General features: G+C 40.8%; 3 protein-coding genes across 4 annotated transcripts in view; 2 read left to right on the top strand and 1 right to left on the bottom strand.

Annotated features, from left to right (window-relative positions):
- Positions 1–9,612, bottom strand: part of Rundc3b (RUN domain containing 3B) — a 160,744-nt gene extending 151,132 nt beyond the window's left edge. Inside the window, exon 1 of one of the 2 annotated variants that reach the window (XM_042272720.2) lies at positions 9,213–9,612. In XM_042272720.2, coding sequence (XP_042128654.1) covers positions 9,213–9,328 — 116 coding nt within the window. In that variant the 5' untranslated portion in view covers positions 9,329–9,612. The remainder of the gene's footprint in view (positions 1–9,212) is intronic. The other variant, XM_042272721.2, reaches the window with a different exon arrangement.
- LOC107402875 (ATP-dependent translocase ABCB1) overlaps positions 1–23,102 on the top strand; it is a 144,654-nt gene that overhangs the window by 41,511 nt on the left and 80,041 nt on the right. The window lies entirely within an intron of this gene.
- The window catches only part of LOC102911743 (multidrug resistance protein 2), a 259,280-nt gene that overhangs the window by 41,506 nt on the left and 194,672 nt on the right, over positions 1–23,102 (top strand). The window lies entirely within an intron of this gene.

Consider the following 23,102-nt stretch of genomic DNA (forward strand, 5'->3'; position numbering starts at 1 on the left):
CAAAAAGGAAGGTTTTCATTTTAACATAGTAAAATTACATATAACAAAACAGTTGTCAACCAAGAATTCCAGTTACAATATCTAGTTATTTGCATTTGGCAAAATTAAAGAAAATATTCTATCATCTATCCTATTTTTGTGAGTCTAAAGTTTCATATCTAATTTATCTTTTATCATGACTAAGGAAAATTATAACTATCTAGTCTTCAACTCCATCAAAGACCCCAGGAAGGATATAATATTATTTAAGTAAACAGGAAGTACATTGCAAGCAACTTCCATAATTCTAGAAATGACAGAGACATCTAACTATCTTGACAGTCACCCAAAGTTCTTTTGTAACATTAGGGCATCCATCTTAACCTATAGGCATAGAGTCTCTGGCAGACTTTTCATTGAAGCAGGAAATTTGAAGGACTGTTCTGCCTATTTTGGCAAAATTCATCAGTCACTTTTCTCTGTGTCCTGAAGAATATCTGGCAGTTTCTTCTGTGAAGCAGGAACCTGAAGGATCATCCCACCTTGTTTTGGCAAAGTTCAGTGGTCATTTTCTTATGGGTCCTATGTGTCCAATTTAAACAACATACTGTCAAGCAATCCAGGCAAGAGCAGTTTCTTGCTCAAATGGCTACCTTTTCCATTTTATAAGCAAACTCCATAATGAGTTTCTTCAATGCCCATCATACTCTTTGAAGTAATTGGTGCTGCCAGGAGCAGATGTGTCTCACTGTCCAGAAAAGTCTATGTTCTTAAAGCATTTTAAATGCCATATTCTGCAGTCTTTGAAGTGTTTGAAAATTACCTATTTAATTAAAACATATCTTTGTATACCTAGAAAACTTAACTAACATGATTATAAGTTTGATTATTATAGATGACTGTATTTTGTATTTCTTAATTATCATTACAATTTTAAATGAGTTGCATAAATACAATATCTTAAACAAGAGTAGAAATATACATACAGTATAACAAAACTGACCTTAAATTTTTATTAATAAACCAAAATCCATAACAATGTAAAATATTTTGAGATTAACAGTTGTTTTTGGATTAAAGTAGATTTAATAATCTATCTTTTTTCATCATTTCTATATCATATCCCCATTTAAATAAAAACAAACATTCATAAACAATATTTTGGGAATTTGGGCGTAGCTTTCTAGACTACTTCAGATACAAAACTTTAGACTTACCAAGATAAGATAGATAATTTAGTATTTTCTCTAATTTTGTCAAATGCAAATGAATTGGATATTGTTACTATAATTTTTATTTAATAACTGTTTTTGTTTTACTATATTAAGGTTAAAACGTTCCTTTTTAATTAGACAAAAAAAGGGAAAATGCTGTGAGATAATGCTTTTGTACACTGTAAAGATTTGTCACTCTGATTGGTTTATAAAATGCTGATTGGCCAGTAGCCAGGCAGGAAGTATAGGTGGGGAGAGCAGAATAGGAGAATTCTGGGAAGAGGAAAGCTGAGTAAGGAGACCCCAGCCAGACACAGAGGAAACAAGATGAGAATGCTACACTGAGAAAAGGTACCAAGCCATGTGGCTAAACATAGATAAGAATTATGGGTTAATTTAAGTGTAAGAGCTAGTTAATAATAAGCCTGAACCACAGGCCAAACAGTCTGTAAGTAATATTAAGCCTCGGAGTCAATCATTTAAGAAGAGGTTGCTGGGTATTTGGGAACAGGCAGGTGGGAGAGAAACTTCAACCAACACAACCAGTAAAAGATAACTAGAAGAACTTTATCTGAAAATTAAAGAAACATTTTTTAAAAAAATCTATGATTAGACAACAAAAATTACTGAAATTCAAAGATGATTGTTTGAAGAAAAAAAAAACACCATCTATAAAGCCTTAGTAAGGAAAACAGTAAGGAAGGTAGATTTCAGAATTAAAAGTGGAAAATTAGACTCTACAGGTTTTTAAGCAATAAAAAGGCATTAGCACCCTGAAATCAGGAGATGCTGAATCAGGGGGATTTTGAGTTTAAGGTGCCTAAGCTACAAATATAGCAAGAATCTGTCTCAAAAAGGAAAAAAAAAATATTAAAACATTAAGAGAAGCCTTAATACATATGATGATATAAAAATGTATTTCCTGGGGGAAAATACTAAAAATGATGAAAAGAAACCAGAAATTTGAATTGTTAATATCTACTGAATAAAGTGAATATGTTAATAATTTTCCCATAGAGACTTTTTATTTCCACAAAGAAATTTGTGGTCGAGATTGCTACCTGGTGAACTGTCCTGTTATTAAAGAAGGAAAGAGTATCAATCTTACAAAACCTACGAAGAACAGGAAGAAAAAAAAGACAAGATTAAAACTAGAGGACAATATAATGAGAAAGGACAATCTCTCCCATGAGTAAATATGCAAAAATCCCAAATATTAGCTCAACTGAAAGAAATCTCAAAAGTATAACCTACCAACTGGTGTTTTATTCCAAAGTAGTCTGACATGTAAAAGTCAAACAACAGAATTCATTACATGAACAGGAAAAGGGAGTGGGCATCATGTGTAATCTTTTTTGTTTGTTTGTTTTGTTTTTAAAGAGCATTTGACAACAACATAGTTTTTGGTACCTACTTAAGATAAAAAAAAAAAATCCTAGGAATCCAGAAATAGTAGAGAAGAAAGATCTGCTGCAGACACCCCCTGAAGTCATATGCGCTTCACTGTTTTCTGGACACTGTGTTAGAGATCCTCGCCAATGTAGTAAGTGATAAGACAAGGAGTAAAAATTGAAAAAGGAAGAAATAAACATGCATATATGACTTTTGATCAATCTTTTTAAGCCTATAGAAAATCTGCCAGAATTAATAAATCTACTTGAGAGTATAGATTCAAGGGTAGTATGTTTAAAGGTCAATTTTATGTCTCCATAGCAACAAAAAGGGGGGAAAATACAATGGTTTTGGTTATAATAATATAAAAATATATCCAGCATGCAAGAATAAATTTAAGAAATTTATAATGCTTACATATTCTAAATTAATACCTATTTCTGAGAAAAACAATATTTAAATATATGAAAACATTTATTTTGTTTATTGAACATACATAAGTTTTAATATTACAAATATGAAAGTTTACCAAAAACTGCTTTATAGAGTAAGTGCAAGCATAAGAAAAATCCAAGAGTCCTATTGATAGTTAATGGTTGCTGGAAGAGGGGTGTCATTTAGTTAGTGGTATATCTACTGTTAAGATGCCCATATTCAGGTAAATGACAGCCCATCCACGCTTATGCAAGCAATCCTAACTAAATTCAGTGGGTCACAACAAAACAAAGCAAGCAAACAAATCACATATAAATACAAAGGGGATTTCTTGGGTACAAAGTGGGATTTCCATGGGGAGTATGAGAGATTAGAATGGGTAATGGAGGCACATAAAATGAGCACAATACATAATTATATACATTTTAAAACTTGTAAAGTGTTTAAACACACAGATTGTTTTTCATGGAAACCGATAAGTAGATCACATAATTTCGCTGCCAAAGGGCTAAGGGTAGGATGATCTTCAAATATAAAGCTAGAAAATTTTATTATCAAACAGCAAGATGTATTATAAAGCAATAGTTATTAAGACAGTATGATATTATTTCACAGAGAAACAAATAGATTAATGAAATTAGAGAAAGATCCCAGAACAGAGGCAGAAGGGTCCTGTGACCTAACTTAAGACATAAGTAACACTTGGAGGTATTAGACAAAATATGATCTGTTCAGTAAGTGTTACTAGGCCAACTGATTTTTTTAAGGACAATATTTAATCCTGGTTCCCACACTTAACACACAAATACAAATAATCTACAAATGGGTTGTTGATATAAATGCATAAAGCAAAACGATTCGATTACTTGGGAGGAAGCAGACTTAAACTGGTCAGTATTAACATGAAGGAAATTTACAGACTGCCTTATAATTAAGGAATTCTTTTCTCACTGTAGAGTGAAAAAAAGTCAACAAACAGGAGGAACAAAAATGCATGGGTAGTGTGTTTACACTCTGTGTACTTTTTAACATGCGTGTTTTAAGTCAATACAATTCTCACGGCTGAGGAGATAGCCAGTCAGTAAAGTGGGTAACTCACAAGCATGGGGATGCCAGCTCAATCTCCAGAAAACAACCAAAAATCTCCGGCACAATGCATTGTACTTGTAATCCCAGGGCTGGGAAGGCAGGGCAGAGGATCCCTGAGGCTCACGAGTCAGCCAGTCTAGCTTACCTGGTGACCTCCTGGCCACTAATAGCCCCTATTTCATAAAATCAGGGTAGACAATGCCTGAGGAATGACACCTGAGGTTGACCTTTAATTATATTTGAAATGTAGAAATATAGTGGAGCTGAATGAATTATCACATATCTTTTAGAAACTGGCCACAGAATTAACACTATCAGCTATTTAGGACAAAGAAAGTTCTAAGTGTGCCCAATAAATGCAAATAAAACAACTGCCTAGAATTAGGCAACTGTTAACATTGAAATAAGACAGGTCCTTCTCTCACAGAAGTGTTCACAAAATAAGCTACCCTTATGATACACATTGCTCCTGATAATAGCATAAAGAAACCTCCCCCCCCCACCCCCCATGATTGCTTATCTTAACTCTCAATGAGCACTGAAGTAATCTGTGTATAACTGGATAACAGCCATTGGCAATTCTGCATACTCAGAAGCTCTATGAAGATATGGACTGACCAAAAATGTTGATCAATGTTCTACATATATCATGATTAAAATAACTTTTGATATTCTTCATACCAAGGTATGGCCACTCTTTTTTTTTTTTTTTTTTTTTTTTTTGGTTTTTCGAGACAGGGTTTCTCTGTGTAGCTTTGCGCCTTTCCTGGAACTCACTTGGTAGACCAGGCTGGCCTCGAACTCACAGAGATCCGCCTGGCTCTGCCTCCCGAGTGCTGGGATTAAAGGCGTGCGCCACCACCGCCCGGCTATGGCCACTCTTACAAGGCATACTCAAGCAAGTAGTAACAAAGAATATGTTACTATGCTTAAAGGATATTGTTGTCAATACATTCAGTAAGAGTTCATATACCTAGACTGGAACTCCTACAAAGTTCAAGTGGAGCAAGACATTTCCCACTTATTATCCAATATCTCAAAATGCTAAGACTGCTAAAGTTCTCTCAGCTACCTTGTGCCTCTGGGCACAAATTTAGATATCCCCTTTCCTAGTTCACCACAACTATAGTGAGCAAGCCAAGATGTGAAGTGTAAAGCGAAGGGATTCCGGAAGCACCCCTAGAGAAACAACAGTGAAGTCAATGGGAAGAAACAGCAGGCGGCCAAAACAAAGAACTCTAAACACAGTCTATGGGGCCATTTAGCAAACCATACTAGGGTACCTCAAGAGTCTCCAAGGACAGCCACTGCACAGCGCATGTATTCACAGACACAGATCCAGAGTACAGTTATCAGTAGTCACTACATTCTTCTCTAAAGGTAGAAAAATGTGCAACCTCTTCTTTTGATAAGCAATTTATCTAAAATGTCTGAACACTGTTTATTGTGTGTTAAATTGTAAGCTTCATTATACAGAAGACTATATTCCACAGTAAGTGCTGATGGAAGCAGTATAGAAGATGGAAGAATTTTAAGCTCAGAGTGGATATTAGTTACATATAAAATATGAGCTCTTAATTCCTTGACCACAATAAGGAGCTGCAGTACTGTTCTAACTTGAAATAATACTGGTATTCTGAAATAATATCTTGACATATAGAAAATGATGTTTCATGTTATTAAAGTACTTTAATTATGAAATCATCATTTGTCTCTATCCTGATTAACTTATTGTATGCCATCTTCTTAAATCGCCCTTGTCTTTTTTTATCCACAGACAGGAAAAGTATGCTTTTTTTTTTTTTTTTTTTTTTGGATGAGAAGTTCCATTTAACTACTGTCTTAGGGTTTCTACTGATGCAATGAAACATCATGACCAAAAAGCAAGTTGGGGAGGACAGGGTTTATTTGGCTTACACTAATCTCTGTTCATCATCAAAGGCAGTCAGGACAGGAACTCACACAGGAAAGGATCCTGGAGGCAGGAGCTGATGCAGAAGCCATGGAGGGATGCTGCTTATTAACTCGCTTATAGCTTGCACAGCCTGCTTTCTTACAGAACCCAGGACCCACAATGGGCTGGGCCCTCCCCCATCAATCACTAATTAAGAAAATGCCCTACAGGATTGCCTACAGCTGGATCTAGCTTTGTGTCAAGTTGGCATAAAACTAGCCAGTGCTACTACTGACTTAAAAGTTTAACAAATGTTGTTTCTAAGTGTGTAATCAAATTGTTAAACATGAATATTTTAGTATTTTATATAACATTATAAACTGAAAGATGAGTTAGATTTTAGTTGTATCTGCCAGTAGAACTAAGGTGAAAGAAATGTATCAGTTTAAGAAGATGAGCTTGATGACTTGGTGGTTCAGAGAATTGGCCGCTCTTTCAGAGGATTCCAGCTTGATTCCCAGGACCCATGCGGGAGCTCACAATTATTTGTAACTCCAGTTCCAGAGCATCTGACACATCTTCTGGCCTTAGAGGGCAATGCACACATACACTGCACAGACATACATGTAAGCAAACCATCCATACATAAAATTAAAAATGCAAGTTAAAAAGCCCACGGGCCGGCCCAGCATGGTGCACATGGCTGAAATTGCAGTGTTCAGGAGACAGACACATGTAGATCTCAGTGGGCTTAACCAGCCTAATCTACATAGCAAGTTTCAGGTCAGCTAAGGCTACACAACAAGGGCATGTATCAAAAAAGGGGGAGGAGAAATGTGGGGGGAACGTGCCTTAATGTTTCAAAGTTCTAAATAATAGATTCTTTACACAAAATAGAGTAACTAAACTCGGTCTATAAATATTTTGGAGTTGAGTGTGGAAAATTTAGAGTTCTCAAATGACCTACTTTCTCTTCAGTACAAGCTATGGAAAATATGCTAAAAACTTATTTGCTGAGACAAGCACTATACAATAATTTTAGTATACAATACATAAATGTTTTCTCTAACAAACTTAAGTAATTATACACAAACACACAATCATAATGAACCAAAATTCAATTCAGCTCTTTTCCTGACTATCCTACATAACCACACAGCCTAATTTCAAAATCCAAAACAGTAACAATATTGTACTTTTATATGGTTTTAAATCTACAGAACTGTGTAGTTTTATGAAATGGCATTGAACCTAAACTAAAACTATACCTAACTTTTTAAGGGAAAGAAAAAGCATTACTGTTTAAGCATAAGATACAATATGTAGTGGGCAGGGGTTGGTTTCATTTTTTTTTTTCTGGTTTTATAAATTTCAGTTTTTCCAGAACATCAATAAAGAATCACAAGGTGACAGTGCAATTCAAACGTTTAAAGAAAAATGCACGTGCCTCATCTAGCTGCTATAAATATTTTCTACCATTATCATCCAGCTCATATTTGGAAACATCCCAAACCAAGCATGATCACACATTGCTTAAGGTGGTCCATCACTTGAAATTCCCAGTGATCTAGTCCAGCATTACTATACAGATGCCAAAAAAAAAAAAAAAAGGAAGAAAATGGGAGGTGGTATTCAAGACACCAGTCAATGATAACATGTTATGAACTCGGTTACTTTTCCACTGGACCAGCTTCTTCCAATTTCCAACATCAAGTCATCAAGAACATCACCTCGGCTAGAGCTTTGAAAATGACTCAAGAAGCACAGTTTAGGTTGAAACCTGCTTTGGAACTATCCTCACTTCTTTACAAAATTTCATTTTAGTAACTGTTAAAGATAAAACTATCGCCAGGCGGTGGTGGCGCACGCCTTTAATCCCAGCACTCGGGAGGCAGAGCCAGGCGGATCTCTGTGAGTTCGAGGCCAGCCTGGGCTACCAAGTGAGCTCCAGGAAAGGCGCAAAGCTACGCAGAGAAACCCTGCCTCGAAAAACAAAAACAAACAAAACAAAACAAAAGATAAAACTATCCAGCCAGTGGTGGTGGTACATGCCTTTAATCCCAGCACTTGAGAGGCAGAGGCAGGAGAATATGAGTTCAAGGCCAGCCTAGTCTACAGATTGAGTTCCAGGACAGCCAAGGCTACTGAGAAACCCTGTCTTGAAAGAAAAAAGAAAGGGGGAAAAAAGATAAAACTATCCACCTAGCTTATTTTTCTATGTACCTAACTTAGAAATTTGCCTCAATTTAATAAAGCCTATCTGTCTTTAAAGGTTGTATTCTACACAGCACAAATAATAAATAAAGTCCATGCTATTTTACCACTTATAATGCAAACTGTGAGTGGAGGTCTTCCTGATAGATAAGCGTTCATTAAATCCAACTTTTTAAAAGTTGCTTAAATATTGATTATAACTCCTACTACCTATATCTGCAGTGTGCTTAAGAGGCTAGACACGCTTTTGCGGGAGGAAAAATGATTTAAATACAGGCATAAACCGCAGAGGAGGGAAAGGTTTCATCATCTACCTGGTAATTGTCATGGTTGATGATTAAACAGTATGATGGAACAAAATAATTTTAACAGAGCTTATTGACTGAGTGGTTCCTAAGAAATGGATGCCTAGAATTTTATAAGACTTAAAGAAAATACATCAGCTTATTCAAAATCAGTTCTCTCTGAATTCTAGATGTATAGATAGTGGTTATTTGTTTCTATATTTCCTAGCGGAAGAGACACATTTACAATCAGAAATCATTTAAGGAAAGGCGGATCTTGGAATAAATGACTGACTGGAGGGCTTCCTAGTGGAAGACACAGTCCCACAAGCAGCACTGGCCCTGTAGTTGAGGAGACTTAAACACCCGACACGGATGTGCGCGAATGAAAGGAGTGAAGACCACACGCCAGCAACCGAAAAAGAGAGCGCACTCGGATTTGGGGGCGACGGAGTGACTTCAGCCACTACTCCAGCGGCTGCTCTTGCTCCGCCCTCTTCTGCTCAGACACTGGATGGCTCGGTCAAAACAGATCCTCCCGGCTCCACCCGGGCCCTGGCCAGGCAGACCCCAGGCTGGTCCCCGGCCTCGTCGCCCGGCCACAGGGCCCGGCTCCACCGCGGACACGCGGGGCGCGGCGAGGGCAGAGGCCGAGCTCGGCTGCGCAGCCCCGGGACCTCCCTCCTCCCCGCGGCGCCCGCAGCCCCGCACCTGCACACGGTGATCAGGTTCCTCCTCTCCACCGCAGCGTTGCGGGCGCTGAGGCTCTTCTTGCCGCCGCCGCCGCCGCGGCCCCCGCTCAGGCCCCCCAGGCTCCGGGAGGCCATGGCGGGCTCGCCTCCGCGCCCCCTTTGTCTCCGGCGGTCCCGCACGCCGAGCACACCTGTGTCCCGCGCGCGCGCGCGGCCTTCTCGCAGTACGCCACCCCCGGGGCGGGAGGGGCCGAGGAAGGAGCCGAGGAGCAGGCAGGGTGTACCGGAAGGCAATGGGGCACCCGCGCCCGGTCCCCGGGACCCACGCACGCACACACACACACGCGCGCACACACAGAGACAGACACGCGCGCGCGCACACTCGTACACACGCGCGCGCGAGCCACCTCCGCCCTCGCGCGCGCCGCCGCCGCCGCCGCCGCCGCCGTGCACCGGGAAGGCGCGTGCGGGTTCCCCGGGGACGCGGCACTAGCGCGCGGGCGAGCCTGCAGCTCCGCAAGCCTGCCCGCGCGTCACGCTCCCCAGCAGGGCCGGGGCCGCGGAGGTGAGGCCCCACGCCGGTCGCACGCAGCCCCGCCCCCTGCACCTATGGGAACGAGGCCGCGCAGGAGACAGCCAATGACGGGAGGCGGGGGGCGGGACCCGCCCGGGCGCCTTTAAAAAGGCGCTCGCTCACGCCCCGCCCCGGCGCGTGGGCCGCTGTCAGACCGCGGAGCCGGCTCGTGCCGCGTCAGTGTGCCGGCTGCAAGGCAGCGCGGGCCGGTGGGCTGGTGCGGATGGTGGAAAGCCGGCTTCCGTGCGCCGGATCCACAGCGACTCTGGTCCGAAGCACCCCCTGACAAGGCTAAGTCTCAGGTTTTCATGACAGATTCCTGGTCCTGGAGCCTCCGCAGCCCCAGCAGGAGAACGGCACAGTGCAGGGGGCTGGAAAGTGATTACCTAGAAGAGAGGGGTTCCTTTTGTCCCAACGCCCTCTTCGAGCCTGACAAAGATCGACACAATGGCATCAGGGAATGTGCCCATGGCATTTCACGTCACATGAGTCTGGTTAGGTCTGAAGTCTTCTTGATTCCCTTCCCCTTATCTTCCCGGTCAGTCTCCAGCACAGCCATAGAAGAACGAGTGTTGTGTGAGTGTGCAGCTTGGGCACTGAGATCTGAACTGGATAGCAGCTAGTGAGCCTTGGGAGGTTTGACCAAGGTCAGAGGGAAACGCTGCCTTGGAGGCCTGAAACACAGCTTGGAAGGACCACTTTGCAGTTTCCACTTTCTCTCCGGCCTTGCCTGTGGGGGGCTCCTGGCTTGAGGCTGTGACCTCTTGACACTCACCTCAGTTCACCTGCCTTTAAATCATTATGTCCAGACTTCAGATTTTTAAAAATTTGAAAACCTAAAATCGTCAGGACAAAGTCTCACCTCTTTATTAAATGTAATTATGTTAAAATAAAATATATGTGGGAAAATACATATCTTGACTAAGTTACTACAGCAAATATTTATGCATTTCTAAAATGAAACAGCTTAGGCTATAAACTTGACCTTTCACATGACTAAAAGCAGGTGAAGTTTCCACACACAGGGGTATGTGATTTGTGATACGCATGTCGTCAGATATTCCCTGTCTGTTCAACTGACACAGATGCTCGTCGGGAGGTCCCCTCCTAGGAGCTACACCTTGTCTCTTCTTGCTGGCCTAATGGTATGACTTCAGAACCAGCCACCAGCAAACAGATGCATGGGCTGTGCAGCCAGTCTCGGCAAAATTCTACACTAGCAATGACAAATAGAACTCAAACTGGAGATCATTTTTTAAACCTGAGATTGTAAGTGTCTAGGGAATAGAGTACAAAACGATGAATTATGAAGAAAACTTCTAGATGGGCGGTGGTGGTGCATCCCTTTAATTAATTAATGAAGAGGGGGAGGAGGAGGATTTCTAGAGCAAAGGATGGTGGTGTACTTTTATAATCCCAGAATTCCGATGACTTAGGTAGAAGGAATACCTTGCTTGCTTTGTGGGTTACCTTCGTGTTGTTGTGACCAAAATATCTGACACCGACAGTTATAGGGAGGAAGGCTTTGTTTGGGTCGGTGTTTCAGAAGTTTCATGGCGTGGGGGCTGTAGGAGTGCATTGAAGCTGACATCAAATTTGAGAGGATGTAGCGTGACGAGACATCCACCAGCAATAAGACGTGGGCCCCCCTTCAGTGCCCTGTCTCCTCCAAGTAGGTCCTACCACCCAAAGTTTCCACAGCCTTCCAAAACAAAGCCACCAGATGGGGACAAAGCATTTGAGACCTGTGCCTCTGGGGAACATTTCAGATAAAACTGATACTAGGCTGCATTATAAGAACCTGTCTCAAAAAGGTGGACCTGCCTCAACTGAATCCACCAGGCTGGGCTGACTCCCCAGGGGAGACCTTGCCTTGGAGGAGGTGGGAATGGGAGGTAGGTTGGGGGGTAAGGCTGGGGGCGGGGAGGGAGGACAGGGGAATCCGGGGCTGGTATGTAAAATTAAATTAATTATAAAATAAAAATATTGTTTAAAAAAAAGGTGTAGGGGGCATGCCAGGCGGTGGTGGCGCACGCCTTTAATCCCAGCACTCGGGAGGCAGAGCCAGGCGGATCTCTGTGAGTTCAAGGCCAGCCTGGGCTACCAAGTGAGTTCCAGGAAAGGCGCAAAGCTACACAGAGAAACCCTGTCTCGAAAAACCAAAAAAAAAAAAAAAAAAAAAAAAAAGGTGTAGGGAATGGGAAGAGATGTGAAGTTAAGTTGTGGGCAACCTTGTTTGGCAGCTATGGAAGGGAAGCACATGGAGGAAAGTGGGTAGTCGTTTTAGAACAAGTAAAGCGAGACAGGATTTCGGGCATCAAGCGAGCTTTCATGTCATTTGTACTCCAAAATTGTATTTCTGGCTAAAAACAGTAACATTTCACCTTAAATTACCAGAATACGATGTTAATTTCCATTTCTTTTAGTGGGTTCATTTGACAATATACTTGCTTAACAACCTTTTACCGTAAGAATCCTTTTACCTTTACATGGACAGTTATTAAACTGCCACTTGGGGGCCTCATTTGATAAGAATTTCCCCCCTCATTTACCTTGAGTGACATGTTCTGAGTGTTTTCCAGATTACTAATCTGGAAACAAGAAAGGAAAGATTAAAAATCAGTTACATCTAGTATATAGTATACTCCTAGTATAGAACTTCAATGAGTTTTCACACTATTTTTAACTTCTCTTGGTAAATATTTCAATTCACTCTTTGAGCATTTGCATAATATTTAAATCTATTAAAAGAACCTGAGTTCAATCTCCAGCACTCGTATTTTTAAAACCTGGTTTAAGCCAGGTGGTGGGGGCACACTCCTTTAATCTCAGCACTAGGGTGGCAGAGGTAGGTGGATCTCTGTGAGTTTGAGGCCAGCCTGGTCTACAGAGTGAGTTCCAGGACAGTCAGGGATACATTTATTTGAGAAATCCTGTCTCAAAAAAAAAAAAAAATTAAAACCTGGTTTAATGGAATGCTTGTACGTTCAACACTGGGGAGATGGAGACAGGCAGATCCCTGGGAATTGCTGGTCAGCCAGCCTAGGCTGATTGGCAAAATCTAGACCAATAGACCTCTATTAAAAACAAAACAGTTGCCGGGCGGTGGTGGCGCACGCCTTTAATCCCAGCACTCGGGAGGCAGAGCCAGGCGGATCTCTGTGAGTTCGAGGCCAGCCTGGGCTACCAAGTGAGCTCCAGGAAAGGCGCAAAGCTACTCGAAAAACCAAAAAAAAAAAAAAAAAAAAAAAAAAAAAGGAAAGAAAGAAAAACAGTTGAGAGCTTCTGAGGAACTACAAATATCTGGATACCCAAAGTTTGACCTTTGACCCCCAGGTGCACATCCACATCCACACAAACAGCACTTTCATGCACATACACACTAAAAATAAGATTCACTGTGAAAACATAGATACTAAATCCAGCCTATAGGAATCCTATGATGCTAATGGATACATCATTCTTACTTTTACACTATCCCCAATCTTCTCCTCATCATCAAAAGAAATAAAATTATACATGTAACATATAAAAGTCCTCAAGCAAAAAATTCTGTAGGCCAGATATTAACAAGCTTATCATAATTTATGTTTTAACTTTAGAATCAAACATTTCATCTATGCAACCATATAGGAAAAAAATTCTAGGAAAACTAATAATACCAATTTCTAAATGGGATTTTCAGTCACGATACAAGAAAATTCTGACTTAATTCTAATGACTAAATTGTAATTATTACCTTAAAATAATTTTTAAGAAAATTCTTGTGAGATGTATAAAATCAAGAGAATAAAATTTTATTTTAGCATTAATCTACAATGTCCACAGTAAATTTGGTATATGCAAGCTTAAATGCATGAATATGATAGTAATGATTCTTTCTTGAAATCCTGGGGTCAATTTATTTATTTTTATTTATATATGTGTGTATACGTATTTATATATGAACTTATATCCACAAAAATCTCTGATTAATGTTCCAAGCTTGACTAACTACATCACTCAACTTAGCCATCTAGCCAAGTATATTTACTTCAGTCAATTAGTGAATATAAATAAAAGGAATTAACTAGGGAGTCATCATTCAGATCTTACCCAAGGTGATATTTAATACATCCTGGCTCACAAACTTGACCTTGATAATAATGTTATTATCTTCTGAATTACTTCTTGGCATTGGGAAGACTGTGCATTATGGTTGTTAGTTTTCATCATATACAAAGTTTCACCAGTTCAGTATCTCACACACATCCATTCATTAGCTGGATGGTCTATACGTCAGATGTCAGCTGCATACAGTCAGGTTGGTTTGCTGCTCAGAATCACCTGAGGTTGAATTCCAGATGTCAGCTGAGCTGTTGTTATCTGGGTGCTCTGGGAAAGACCAAGTCAATTGTGCTTTTGAAGTTTAACAAACCACAGCCCTGCTGGGTTGACAGGGCAGGAGCTAATGATTGGGCTGAGGTAAAGGAAAAAGGAGAATGAGCTAAGAAAGAGCTTCTGAGAGGAAGTATCCAGGCAAAAAGAACAACATCTCCAAATGGCCTGTGCCTCCAGGAAATATATGGTTAATTTGGAAGCAGCTCTGAGTAAGGAGGGGGCTGGTTACAAGGCTAAAATCCGGGAGACAGGATTTGCTTTATACACAGGCTCACTGATCACACTAAGCATTTTCATCACCCTCCTAAGAGCAACACGAAGTCCTTGAGATGGTTGGAAAGAAGTGATTAACAAGATCAGATTTGAGTTTTGAAATGGTCACCTGGGTGATGTGGAGGGTGGCTGAAACACCCAGTGCAGGCAGGGTGCTGTCCACAATGATTTGGCAGTACTCAAATGCACACAAGACTTCATTAGAGTCTCACTAATGACCCGAGGTTTGGGCTGTTTTTTCTATTGGCCGGTTGGTTTTTGTCTCTGTGGATAGAAACTGTTTCTTACTTTAAAGCCTGAGTCATTAGTTCCCTGATACAGGTTGCTGCACTGTGCAGTCTTATAGAGCAAACCAAGCTGTGCTGAAAACTCTGTTGCCCTTCCAGGGTTGTGGTTTTAGGTCATAAGGTCATATGCCTTTGTTAGGTGTTTTCTAACTCAGAACAGCTGAAGCTACTGGAAAATTCTCCCTTCGTGTGAGAATCTCCACTTGGCAGGTATCTCATCAAAGTTTTAGAATCCCCGGGCATTATTTTATCTTAAAAGCCCATAGTAAATTTCAGAAGAGACAGTAATTTCCTGTGTGGCTGAGGTCTGTTTGTTTTGCTAGATAGGGTGCCTCTATGTTGCTAGTTCCTGTGTTCAAGAGATCCTGATGCACCAGACTCTCCAGTAGTTGAAACTGTATTATCTTACCTGGCTCTAAAGACTAACAAGAATGCTCGGGTGCAAATTATCCTGCTTATGCTTGAATTTTTCACTTAAGTGACAGATAGCAAGCATGTAAGGCCTTGAGCTATTTAAATATACCACAAAGCTGGCAGATCTCAATAAACTTCTTTTACTAATTATCTCACTTAAGGTTGCTATTGCTGTGATAAAACACCATGGCCCAAAGCAACTTGGAGAGGAAAGGCTTTATTTGGCTTACATATCCCGGGTCACAGTCCATTAGGGAAGCCAAGGCAAGAACTCATGGCAGGAACCTGGAGGCAGGAACTGAGGCAGGTGCACAGAGGACAACTGCTTACTCCTTGCTCTCTGCTGCTTGCTCAGCTTGCTTTCCTATATAATTTAGCACCACCTGCCCAGGGCATGCCAGTAACCCCAGCCCTGGGTGGGAGAGACAGGCAGATTCCAGGGCTCGTGCTAACCAGCTAGTTTAGCCAAGATAGCAATCTTTAGGTTTAGTAACAGATCCTGTCTCAAAACCAAGGTGTAGAACCCAGGAATGGCATCCAGACATCAACCTCTAGCCTGAACAAATACCCGTGGGTGAATGTACCCAATACACACACACACACACACACACACACACACACACACACACACACACACGAAAAAAATCTGCTCTTTTTAAAACTTGTTACATTTATACTGCAATGGACAACATGCTAATTTACTAGTTCATAGTATTCATTTGCTAGTTAATTTACTACGAACATACTTATTAACAAAGCTAAACACAGCGATAATTGTTAGGCTCCCTCTCTTCAATTAAAAAGAGTTAAAAATAAAGTTAGTTTTGCTTACTCCTTTGATTCCCATCACCACCATCTGGATGGTTTTGTAGATCTTTACTTTTCATAGTTTATATTCCAAAATCATTTTCCAGTGCAAAATGAACTATACCTTGTCAAGTTTCCAAACTAGAGAATCTGACATGACTTCTTGCTTTTGATTGCATTTTATTAATAGGTTATCTTAACAACTGTTACACAAGTTTGCAACTTGTGTTAGATAGCATGTGAGGCCAGTACAACGGGGTGGTAGACCGTGTAGCTCCTCTGTTCCCAATTCTGCATTTTCTCTTTCCTTCACAGTTAAAGTCATAGTCCTTGCCATGACTTACCAGGCTCTGCAGAATTTAATAAACATGTCCCTTCTCCAATATCATCTCCTGTTCGTTCTTTCTTTTTGGTCACCCCCCCTTCATCCACTCTGGCTTTCCACTCACCCTTGAATATGACTAGGATGCTGTTGCCTCAGGGCCTTTGAGCTGTGTACTATAGATAACTAACAGGGCTCATTCTTTTATTTACAGAAGGCCACTTACTCTGGCACACAATTTAAATAGTAAACATCTTTCCTCTGAATTCCTTTTCTTTTAAAAATTAAAATATAATTACAGCATTTCTCCCTTCTGTTCTCTCCCTCCAACTCTTCCAATGTATTCCCCTTGCTCTATCTCAAATTTATGGCCTCTCTTTCTGTGTGTGTGTGTGTGTGTGTGTGTGTGTGTGTGTGTGTGTGTGTTCCTAAGTACAATCTGTTCAATTTTTATAATGCTACTTATATGTATATAATTTCAGGACTGACCACTTGATGTTGGATAACCAGTTGGGGACCTCTCAGTTGTTTGTAGCTCTTTGTGTAGGGTTAAGGGCCCATGAGGCTCCCCTATGTTTTTATGTCTGTTGGTATCTTTCTTGTTCAGTTCTTGTTTAGGCAGCCATCTTGATGTACATCACGGGTGTAGCTTCTCTCACATTCCCAGGAGAAGCAATTTCACAGCAGACCTCATGTTCTTCTAGCACATGCAGTCTTTCCACCACTTCTGCAGCTGGGACCCCTAAGCCTTAGTTATGTTACAGGTGTATTGACTGGGGCTGGGCATTACACAGTATTTGTTCTTGGCATTTTGATCAGTTGTGATTTTCTGTTATGGTCTCAATCTTGCAAAAGGATGTTTCTTTGACGAAGGGTGAGATGTATATTATCTGTGGGTATGATTCTAATGTAGTTAGAATTATACTGGTTAGTAAAGTGGTAGTTGTAAGTTCTTCTCCAAAATCCTTGACTGCAACAGCCTCAGGTAGTTGTCTAGGTTTCTGGTATTAGGCACAGTACTCTTTCTTGTTGAGCAAGCCTTAAGTCCAGTTAGAAAGCTGCTGGTTATTGCAAAGGTATGTGTGCCAGTATTACACCCTTAGGGTTTTGTGGAGGCCCACAAAGGTTTCCTAGTAAGATCTGAGTTTGCTTTACCCAGCAGAGCTGCATTAGAGGATTGCTTGACCACAGGCATGGTTATTAGGTGATTGGAAGGTTCTATGCTTGGCTGAGCTAGGGGGAAGTCTTTGCTCCACTCCTTGGCATTCTTATAAATAGCCCTTTAGAAGAGACAGAAGGGGCCGGTGGATAAGGATCCAGGCCCTCCCAAGGCTATCCTGTGTTTCTATCTGTTTATCTCCCCTCTATCCTTCTATCTAATATCTCTTATCCCCCCTCTCCTCAAGAGGACCCTGTCATAAAATGTGGGAGTCAGTCTCCCAGCTGGGCTCCCACAAGGTTATTGTGCCATATTGGTCATTTTAGTTCATAGGCATCATAGCTGGATAGGACTATTGGTTGCTTCCCTTCCTTGGAAGCTTGCATAGTACTGTCTGGCATCATGGACACTAGTCCTCAGGAATGAGGCTTTCAGGTTAGATCCAGCTCAGGTCCACAAAGTCCTAGGTCCAAAGAACATGATGTCTTCAGCAATAGAGACTTCAATCTTGAGAGACAACCAAGGCAAAGGCAAGAGTCCACAATGTTTTGGGGATCTCTTGGACAACCCTGAGCAACATCTCAAAAAGAGGCTTCTCGCCGGGCGGTGGTGGCGCACGCCTTTAATCCCAGCACTCGGGAGGCAGAGCCAGGCGGATCTCTGTGAGTTCGAGGCCAGCCTGGGCTACCAAGAGAGTCCCAGGAAAGGCACAAAGCTACACAGAGAAACCCTGTCTCGAAAAACCAAAAAAAAAAAAAAAAAAGAGGCTTCTCATGCCTGATTTTGGGGGTTTTTAGATAGTCTATGGCTCTTGGGGGAAACATTGTCAGCTCAGATATCTATCACCTTGCACAAAAAGTCACTCTAAGTGAATCAGAGACTTAAATATGAAAAATGAAACTACCAGAAGAAAACATAAGCATTATCCTACAGGACATAGGTATAGGAAAGGCATTCTAATGTAAGTAGATGGAACTAGAAAAGATTGTATTGAGTGAGGTAACCCAAACTGACCACTGCATGGTGTCTTTTATCTGCAGTTCCTACATCCAAATCTTCTAAAGAGATTACATATCCTGAAGCAACTGTAGAAGTCAGGAAAGTAAAAAGAGACCATGGCAGGGGGCAGTATAGATGGACTAGCAAGATACTGTTGGGTCCTGGAATTGCACAAATAACAGAGAGAAGACCACCAAAGTCTATAAACCAGAAGCAACTTTGTTAAAAGCACCATGGAAAACAAAAACAACTTCTAACTAGTTAGGGTCATGAAGAGTTATTCGACTCTGTGACCCCGATGAGGGGCTACAAGCATCTTTTTATAGCCTAAGTTTGTACACAGGGCAGAGAGTACGTTTTGGGATTTAGGTCTTCTCAGGAAGCATTCTTAGGGTTAGGGTCTACAACTCCTATGGTCTCTACCCTTGGTGTCATTATTTACAACCTCTGATTACAGGGGTTAGTTCAAGATGTTTAAGTAGCCTGGGTCTGTTCTAACTGCTTTCCTGATTTGGGAGAATGTAGGACAAAGGGCCAAGTAGCTTGTTTCAAGGCCATTACCAGGCTATAGGCATACAATTTCATATTCCTGGGCTCTTTAGGTACAAGTGATTCAAGCAAGACTATGAAAAGAGGAGGCTTTAATTAGGGGAGGAGAGATAAACAACAGCAAGGCTGTCCTTATTTTCTTTCGTTGCTTTGTCTCCATAGCACTTATCTCAATCTCAATATATTTTGCACACATGTATTTGTTTACTTTTTATCTTTACTCACTAATCTATAAACTCCTTCAGAGAACAATTCATGCCTTGTTCCCAAATGCACTAAATATACTTGACATGTAAAATGTGTTTGATTATTATTCTTAAATCAGTGAAATGAACCTTAATTTTCTTTTCTAGTTTTACCTCTTATTTCACATACTCACCATTCACTGTGCACACATTATATTGTGGTTGCAAAAATGAATAAAACACTTTCTTCCATTGAGGTTTTGGTAGACAGGTGAGAAACACAAACACTGACATCAATAATTTAAAAACACTGATGGGGGCCAGGCGGTGGTGGCGCACACCTTTAATCCCAGCACTCGGGAGGTAGAGGCAGGCGGATCTCTGTGAGTTCGAGGCCAGCCTGGGCTACGGAGTGAGTTCCAGGAAAGGCGCAAAGCTACACAGAGAAACCCTGTCTCAAAACAAAATAAAACATAACACAAACAAACAAAACAAAACAAAACAAAACAAAAACCCCACAACAGCAACAACAACAAAACAAACAAACAAACAAAGCACTGATGGGGTAGGGATGTGGCAGGTGTGTAGAGTGCTTGCCTGCCTAGCATGCATAAGGCCATGGAGTCAGTATTCAGCACTGACTCAGAAGGCAGAGCCAAGAGGATCAGAAATTCAAGGTCATCTTTAGCTTGAGACCCTGTTGAGAAGAAAAGTACATGCAGCATTTCTTCACATACATGATACATTTAATGGGTACCATAGGAGGTTAAAAAAAAACTTCTTGAGTAGAATGGTCAGCTGTGGACATAAGAAAAACACCTCATACCAGGCTTTGATGACTCCCCATGGGGCCTTACCTTTTCCGAGGAGGTGATGGGTGGGTTGGGGAAAGCCTGGGGGGAAGCTGGAGGAAGGATGAGAGTGGGATCTGTGGTTGGTATGTAAAATGAATTTTAAAAATTCTTAATGAAAAAGAAAACGAAGAAAGAACCTCTTGTTTAGGCTCTTTGTACCCACTTAAAAAAAAAGAAAAGAGAAAGCAAAACACCACTTCAAACAAAGCGTACAACCAACGTTAGCAAAGACGCACAGAGGATATTGGAGTTGCAGTTGGACAGATAATACGGGAGAACTTGCTTATTAATCTCCTGTATATGGTAAATTATTATTTGTTGGTTATTTTAAAGCCTTAAGCTGTTAAGTAAAGGAAGGCTATTTCGGGGTGGTGCTGAACTACATGGTAGTCTCTCTGTCCTTCCTTTAAGGTCTCTGAGATGGCATATTAAGCAAGGAGGGGTTTGCAGAAGAGATGGGATCAAGTTTATGTATAGATTGGCCCTCATGCTGTTCTCTGTTTCTTTTCCCTGGCTCTCAGGTATTGGTAGCTGTAGGGCCAGATTCCAGCTACCCAAGATATGCAAAAAATCCGTGAATGCAGCAAGGGCTTAGGAAAAATTCTTGTCTATCTGAGGGCTAGACCTTTTTTATCTGAAGGAACAATAAAGAAACACACATGCTTTCTGATGGTAACTTTCTCTTTTACTTCATCTTAAAAGTCTCTTTTTCGCCGGGCGTTGGTGGCGCACGCCTTTAATCCCAGCACTCGGGAGGCAGAGCCAGGTGGATCTCTGTGAGTTCGAGGCCAGCCTGGGCTACCAAGTGAGCTCCAGGAAAGGCGCAAAGCTACACAGAAAAACCCTGTCTCGAAAAAAAAAAAAAAAAAGTCTCTTTTTCTGAAAATCTCTGTCTCCATACAGCTACATCTCTTTACATATAGCTATATATCTCTCTTTACATACATACATCTCAGAATCTCTTTCTGAAAATCTCTCTTGCTTTCTCTCCTGCCTAGCTGCTCATTCTCTTTCCTCAGCTTCCTCGGCACCCAAACACACATTCTAACACACGCTCACAGTTAGCTCTTTACACAGCTCCTCTATATAGCAGCAGCTCCTTCACACAGCGCTCTCTCTCTCTCTCTCTCTCTCTCTCTCTCTCTCTCTCTCTCTGACACACACACACACACACACACACACACACACACACACACACACAGTCTCTTTCAGTACACTCTCTCACATTGCTCCTGCAGATTCAGCTACATCTCCTTTTCAGCACATACACACATTCACTCACACACTCTCTAACTCCTCCTCCTGTCACAGCCAAACTCTGGACAATTATATGTTACATTTTCAGGATCTGACCCATTCTCATAACACATGATAAGTCACACAGTTTTTCTCAGACTAGGAAGGTCATGCTGATTGGCCCGTGAGTAACACTTGACCAAGCATGTTGCCTTAGTCATTAGTGTTCCTAGACAGAGAATAACATTGAAATTCAGGATTTAACAATAACAGTAGTTGGATGAACTTTGAGTGTTTGGGGTACATGCAGAAAGTCAATTGTTGCAGAGGGTTCGGGTTATGTCTACCAAAGTTGTCTCAGTTTTGACCTTGCTTCAGCAATAAACACCTGGGAACTTATCTTTGTGTATTCTCTGCAGGGGCAGCTAGTCTGTTTTGAATTTGTTCTGAAATCTAAAATTAGCTGTCTTTGTGACTGAGAATACTGTTACTTTCCTGTGTCAGTTATGAAAAATATTCTAGTATTATTTCTAATCATCAGAATTATACAGCTTAAACAGAAATCATCTTCCTGACCATCCACAGCTATATGTGGGCCCAAAGATGGAAAACACATTACCAATGGGCTGTGGAAAGAACCCCACAACTGTTCTTTTTAGGGAGGTAAGTGGTGGCACATGAGAAAGTTACAGACAGAAAACAACCAGTTTCCACACCCAATGACCCCACGGACTTTACCTAGTGGGACTCCCCAACACGGAGTTATTCATCTGGTGAGTCACGCTATTAAACACTAGCTGTCACCTGATGTATATTCTATGGCCTCCTGCATTCAAATATCCTACCACAGAAACAGGAAATGGAATCCCTGTTCACGAGCCATTGTGTATCATGCAAAGAGTTCGGAGTAGCACTTAGGTTCTTGGAGGTCAATGAAATATTTCCTGGTCAGATTTGTCCTTCTAGTAGTACAAGTAAGGTTGGTTTTGAATGAGAAGGGACTGAGATAACAGGCAAGGAGTCCAATAAGTAGGTTGTTCTAGAGAATCTTCATATTTACCTTCTTCATTCCTAGACCTCTGTTCACCTTCTGTCAACTAGACATACTGCACAGCTTAATTCAGACAGTGTTTATGAGGGCCTGTACTGTGTGCATAGACTTTTGAAGATCATAAAGCTGGACAGGGTACTAAGTTTCTTTCTTTATTGAATTACAGTGTGACAGATAAGAAACAAATAAAAATAAAATGACAAAAAGGATGAGTCTTAACACATCTTAGTGTGTTTTATGTTAGATTACAGCATTCTGCTTACTCAACAAATACCTTGAATATCTTTAGTCTGATATTTGTGATATAAGGTCACTTGTGAACTTAATGTCATAAACTAAGAAATGTTGTAATCTGCAAAATGTAAGTATCACACTTCAGTTTTCGTTTATTAAGCTTTTGGTTGGGAGAAGAAATCTAGCTTCATGAAGTAAAATTATTTAGAATTGTTTGGTCAAAACAAAGATCAAGGAAAAAAGATATTAAATTTTGTTAAGATCTCAGAAATAAGGAAATGAAATTTTCACAGGATCACAGAAAAGTAGGAACCTTTCTACATTGGTAATTTCCCTTTTGTAGATGCTGGTTTTACTAAGGAAACAGTTTTTGTATCCGAGGCAAGATGTTTTTAAAATAATAAGGTTGCTATAACCCAATCTAGCAATTTCTGAAAAATAAACTGCAAAGAGCCAAAATGATTGTATTGAAAGAAGTTGTCCTCTGTTCCAAAGAGCTAAGGTAAAGTTTGCCTAATGAACTAGAAAATAGACTGTCTTTAGACAGTTTACTTTTAAACCTACATATAGTAAATCAGAATGGAA

Source organism: Peromyscus maniculatus, chromosome 3 (assembly GCF_049852395.1).
Source record: "Peromyscus maniculatus bairdii isolate BWxNUB_F1_BW_parent chromosome 3, HU_Pman_BW_mat_3.1, whole genome shotgun sequence".
NCBI lineage: Eukaryota > Metazoa > Chordata > Mammalia > Rodentia > Cricetidae > Peromyscus > Peromyscus maniculatus.